The sequence below is a fragment of the Loa loa genome (genome assembly GCF_000183805.2).
Source record: "Loa loa unplaced genomic scaffold supercont3.476, whole genome shotgun sequence".
In the NCBI taxonomy this organism is placed as follows: domain Eukaryota; kingdom Metazoa; phylum Nematoda; class Chromadorea; order Rhabditida; family Onchocercidae; genus Loa; species Loa loa.
The window spans coordinates 21,766-26,858 of NW_018108656.1; the positions used below are offsets into that span (position 1 = coordinate 21,766).

The 5,093-nt window shown below is 23.5% G+C and overlaps 1 protein-coding gene across 1 annotated transcript in view; it reads left to right on the top strand.

Moving 5' to 3' along the window:
• The first annotated feature begins 4,865 nt into the window (after window positions 1–4,865).
• The window catches only part of LOAG_18737 (hypothetical protein), a 12,498-nt gene continuing 12,270 nt past the window's right edge, over window positions 4,866–5,093 (top strand). The window contains exon 1 of the mRNA XM_020451400.1: window positions 4,866–5,088. Within this exon, the coding sequence (XP_020304821.1) occupies window positions 4,894–5,088 (195 nt within the window). The 5' untranslated portion in view covers window positions 4,866–4,893. The remainder of the gene's footprint in view (window positions 5,089–5,093) is intronic.

The following is a 5,093-nucleotide window of genomic DNA, read 5'->3' on the forward strand; positions in this document are numbered from 1 at the left end:
AAACAATTAAAAAAAAAAAAAAAAAAAAGCTAAATTTTAGATCGAATAAAGTTAACGTGTCTTAATAATAGCATCTTTCTATTTTCAGGAAGAAAATAAAATTTCCTATCCGAAAAATTCTTTATTATTTCCATTATTTTAGATGAAAGAATAAATTTTGAATTATTAAATTATCAAATGAGATTTATTTTAGTTAAAAAAGGACGAATAACAAGAAGATGAGAATTTAGTGCTATATTAGCTTATGCATTTTCAAACATAAAATGTAACGGAAGAATATCGTCGAAGAAAAAAAAAGAAATGGATTGAAATTTGAAAAAAAAAAGATTTAATTTGATTTTTAAAGATTTTAATTTTCTTTTTCCAAAAAAAAAAAATAAAAAACAAATATGATGATATTTTCTTTATTTAAATGGATAAAAAAAATATATTTTTTCATTTTTATTCTTTTAAACATATATTATTTCATATGTATATTATTTTCGTCTTTCACATCCATTCCATTCATCCATTTTCAAATTGAATTTTCGCTTTAAAATTCAAATTTCGTTTACCTTCAATTTGCTTATAACAGAATTCGAAAATATTTGCTACGGATTTTAAATTAAAAGAGTAAAATATCAAATCCTGCAAACAACGGGGAAATTTGTAACAGTTTAATTTTGGTTGTTTAAACTATTGTAGAGCTATTAAAAAAAAAAAAAAAAAATTGCTAGAAATATTAGACAAAATTTTCATCTGTAATAATTTTAATAGTAACACAATTTTACGCTGCATGCATTACATGCATTCGCATGCATTATATAGTAAGGAATAAATCTAATTTAATATTATACAATGCTATGAAAGAAAGAAAAGAAAAAAAAAACATCAAACATCTTTTACGCTGCATGCATTACATGCATTTAGTATGTAGTAAGAAATAAATCTAATTTAATATTATGCAATGCAATGAAAGAAAGAAAAAAAAAAAAAACGTACTTTTTACGTTGCATGCATTACATGCATTCAATGCATGATAAAATATGAATGAAACATCAAAACAATAAATGATTGAAGAAATAAATTAGCCTATTTTTAGCTTTTTTTTTTATTCATTTTTCCGGTTCTCTCTATATTCCCAACGGAAGCATGCATTGGTAGAAATAAATCCCTGTTAGTTGTTTACGTATTTATTCGATAACTTCACCGTCAGTGATGTCGCGAATTATATCAAAATTTATTTATATATGTGGATATGTGTATGTGTGTCGGTGTATGTATGTGTGCGTGTATGTGCATTTGTATGTGTATGTGTGTGTGTATGTATGCATGTATGTATGTATATATTTTTTCCCGACAGGAATTTATGCTTAGGCTTAGAAGTTTTGAAATTTTCTACTTTCACAATATCTTCAACAAATGTTTTGCAATTTTAGATAAATATTTTCGTTTTTTTTTTTTTTTTTTAATTTTTGATCAAATAAATTGAAAGATTAATAGTTAACGATACATTCTCAGTTTTGATTCTTTTGTTATATTTTTTGTTAGTGAATATTTTGAACTTTTAAAGGTATTATTGCATCCAATTCTTTCTTCCTTTCATTTTAATTCGATGACATGCTTGAATCATAATTATATCAGGATATCTTGCTTATAATCATGATTATATCAGGATATCTTACTTGTAATCATGATTATATCAGGATATCTTGCTTGTAATCATCATTATGATAAGATATGCTTGCATTCTTTTATATAATATACATATAATTTTGATTTTACTAAGATATGCTCGTAAGTATGATTATACTAAGACAAGCTTGAAATCATAATTATATCAAGATATGCCTATAATCATAATTATAGCAAAATGCGCTTGTAATCTTGAACATACCATGATGTGCATGTAATCATGATTATATCATGCCATGATTGTAATTATAATTATATCAACATTGCTTGTAATCATGATTGTTTGATTAAACATTTGCAATCTTGATTATGCCAAAATGTTCTTATAACCATGATTGTACTTGGGATATATTTAGAATCATGATAATATCAAAATATGCAAATATTCATTCGAAAAGAATAACCAAAATTCATTACACCAATGATAGTTTTATTGATGGAAATTGAAAAATGCTAGTGCAATTTCTCTCCTATTCAATTTCTATTTTAATTTCAAATTTCATTAATTTATTCAAGTATATCAATATTGGTTATCGATCAATAAATTTACAACAATTTATTATTTCCATTACATTTACTATTCATTTTTAAAACAACAAATCATACATTTATTGGATAAAGAATTTAAAAAAATAAATAAGGAATTGGTATTATTCATCATTTATCTTCATTTTATTCCGATTTAAATGATTACACACAATCCTCTCTCTTTTTTTCTATCATCATCATCATTCTTCAATTTATTTTCATTTTTTTTTTTTTTCTCTTTTCTAATTTATCCAGCATATACATAAATGAATGTCCATTCCTATTCTTTTTATGATCTGCTGGATGAATTTAAAAATTTCAAAAATCATTCATCCATTTTTACAAAATGAATACTGTAATGTACACTTATAACTGTTAGCAATAGATTAATGTATTATTAATAAGTTTATTTGTAGTAATTATTTGATCAAAATTTTAAATAGCTGATTTTAATTAATTTATTTTTCCTTTAATTGAAACATTGTTTGGCTATTTTTACTATTTAATTAATGCAATTTTTCCTTGATTAATTGCTATTTAAAGTTGCAAAAACTTTATTTGTCTAATTTGCATTTTAAAATGTAAAATTTTCAAATCATCAAATCAGTAATAAAATTGTTGAAAGATTTGAATTTTTTTTTTTCCCCAAAAAATATTTCTCGTATTTTGTTTATTAAACAACTGTTCAATACATTTGTTAGAATGAATATAAATACAAAGAAATGAAAAAAAAAAAAAACGAAGCTGATCGAAAATCATATATTTCTGTTTTTAAGTATAATATATTTTGCGAAAGCAATCAAAATAAATTTGCATTATGCAATGCAAAAAATTATTAAATAAAGGGGGAGGAAGGAAAAAAAAATGGAAATCTACAAAATTTGCTTTTAATTTCGAATTTCGATTTTAAAAAATTTTTTGCAGAAATTTAAAGGATGGATTGATAAAGTGAGATGGGAAAAAATATTAAAGGCTAAAATAATTGAAAACCAAAAAAAGTAATCATTCATGCGTAAAAGCATTTTGCCTTCTTTTTTTTCCTTTTTTTTCTTTTTTTTTTAGTTATTTTTATATTATCGTTGCTAGGAGAGAATTTTTCGTTTTTGTTAAGAGAAGACTATGAAAGCTTAGTTGTCATTGCTAAATGTTAGAATATTGATTTTAATATTTTTCAAATTGAAAATTTAAATTCGGTTTTAAATAGGATGAAAAAGGAAAAAACAAAGATACAACAAAAAAAAAAATTCTTTCCAAAAATTTGAAATAAATTGTTAATTTTTATAGGATTGTAAAAATTTGTTAATCATTAATTATTAATCAAATAATATAATTAAAAAAAATAAAAAGCATCCACAAGCTATAATTGATTATGATATGAAAAATTTTTACACTAATTATTACTCATTTATTGCAATTATTTGCTGAATTTTTTAAAATATCATTAATTCAATATTAATTCCACAAACTGAATATAATAATAATAATATTATTTGATAAATTGTGCAGAAATTAAATGAAATTTGATTACCTCGAATTTTAGCAAATATTTTTAAATATAAATGGTAAAATTTTTTTTTTTTTTTTTAATTCATAATAAGAGTAAAAACATTTACGTTTAACTTTTCTAACATCTTTATAACACATAAATATTTGAAATACGATAATAACTGAAAATAAGTAATATAAACACTGGAGGAAGGAGGAGGAGGAGGAGAAGGAGAAGGAAGAGGAGGAGGAGGAGAGAGAGAAGGAAAGGGGAGAGGAGGAGGAGGAGAAGGAGAAAAAATAAGACGAATATTTTGAAACAAATAAGAGTAAAGGATGAGTAAGAGATAAATGGGACTAAGTTTTGCTGTTAATGAAATTTCAAATAGTTTTTTTTTTTGATGGAAAGAAAATTGCTCTCCTCCGCATTTTTGTCCTTCTTTATTTTTTGAAGTAATTACTTAAGTATATAAGTGAATAAGTATTTAACTATCATTTATTTTTTTCAAAATTTTCGTCTTTTTTAAAAAGTTTTTTCGACCAATGTTACTTATATAATTTAAATATTCTTTATTCCTTACATTTTTTGATTAATATTTGCTAATTTTTTTTTCGAATTATTGATTAAAATTGATTAAAAAGTTTTAAAATAATTGAAAAAGTTGAAATAACTTTTTTAAAAATTATTTCCATCCAATTTTTTCTCCTTTTTTCCACACACTTTTTCAACAAAACATAATACCGATAGTTTTATTAGTTGAAAAAAAAGTCATCAACAACAAATTTCATTCTTTCTGCAAATCGAAAAATTAGCATTAAATTAAATTAAAGGCAAAAGTTAATTCAATTTACTCTCATCCAAATTTCATGTTGCTTTAGTAGAAAAACAAAAAGTTTATTTATATTAGCAATTAATTCATTAGTCGATTCATTTATGATATGCAAATTTTGTTCACAAATGACTTTATAAAAATTTAAATTTAGCTTTCATTGGTTTTTTTTTCTTGTTTATTTTCAGTTATTGGATATATTCTTCAAGAAAAAAAAAAAAAAACAAAACAAAACAAAACGAAAAGAAAAGGGAAAAAAGAAAGAAAGAAACCGGAACGAGAAAGAAAAGAAGACGATGCAAACGTTTCGCAAAAAATTTAAACTTCATTGAATTTTTTCATTTTTTATTTTTTTTTCGAAAATCTGCAATGCTCCATGAATTCAATTCATGGATTTTTGCGCCGATTCTTGCCAAATCGATTGAATCGTAATGGTGATGATTTCTCATTTGAACTACTTCGTAGTGCTTCAGCTCAAGAGCTAAAAAAGCGGGATAATCTTAGGCAACAATTAATGTGGCCAAGGCCAACAAGTAGCCATGAGCATTTTCATATTAATGCAACAAATTTGGTAAG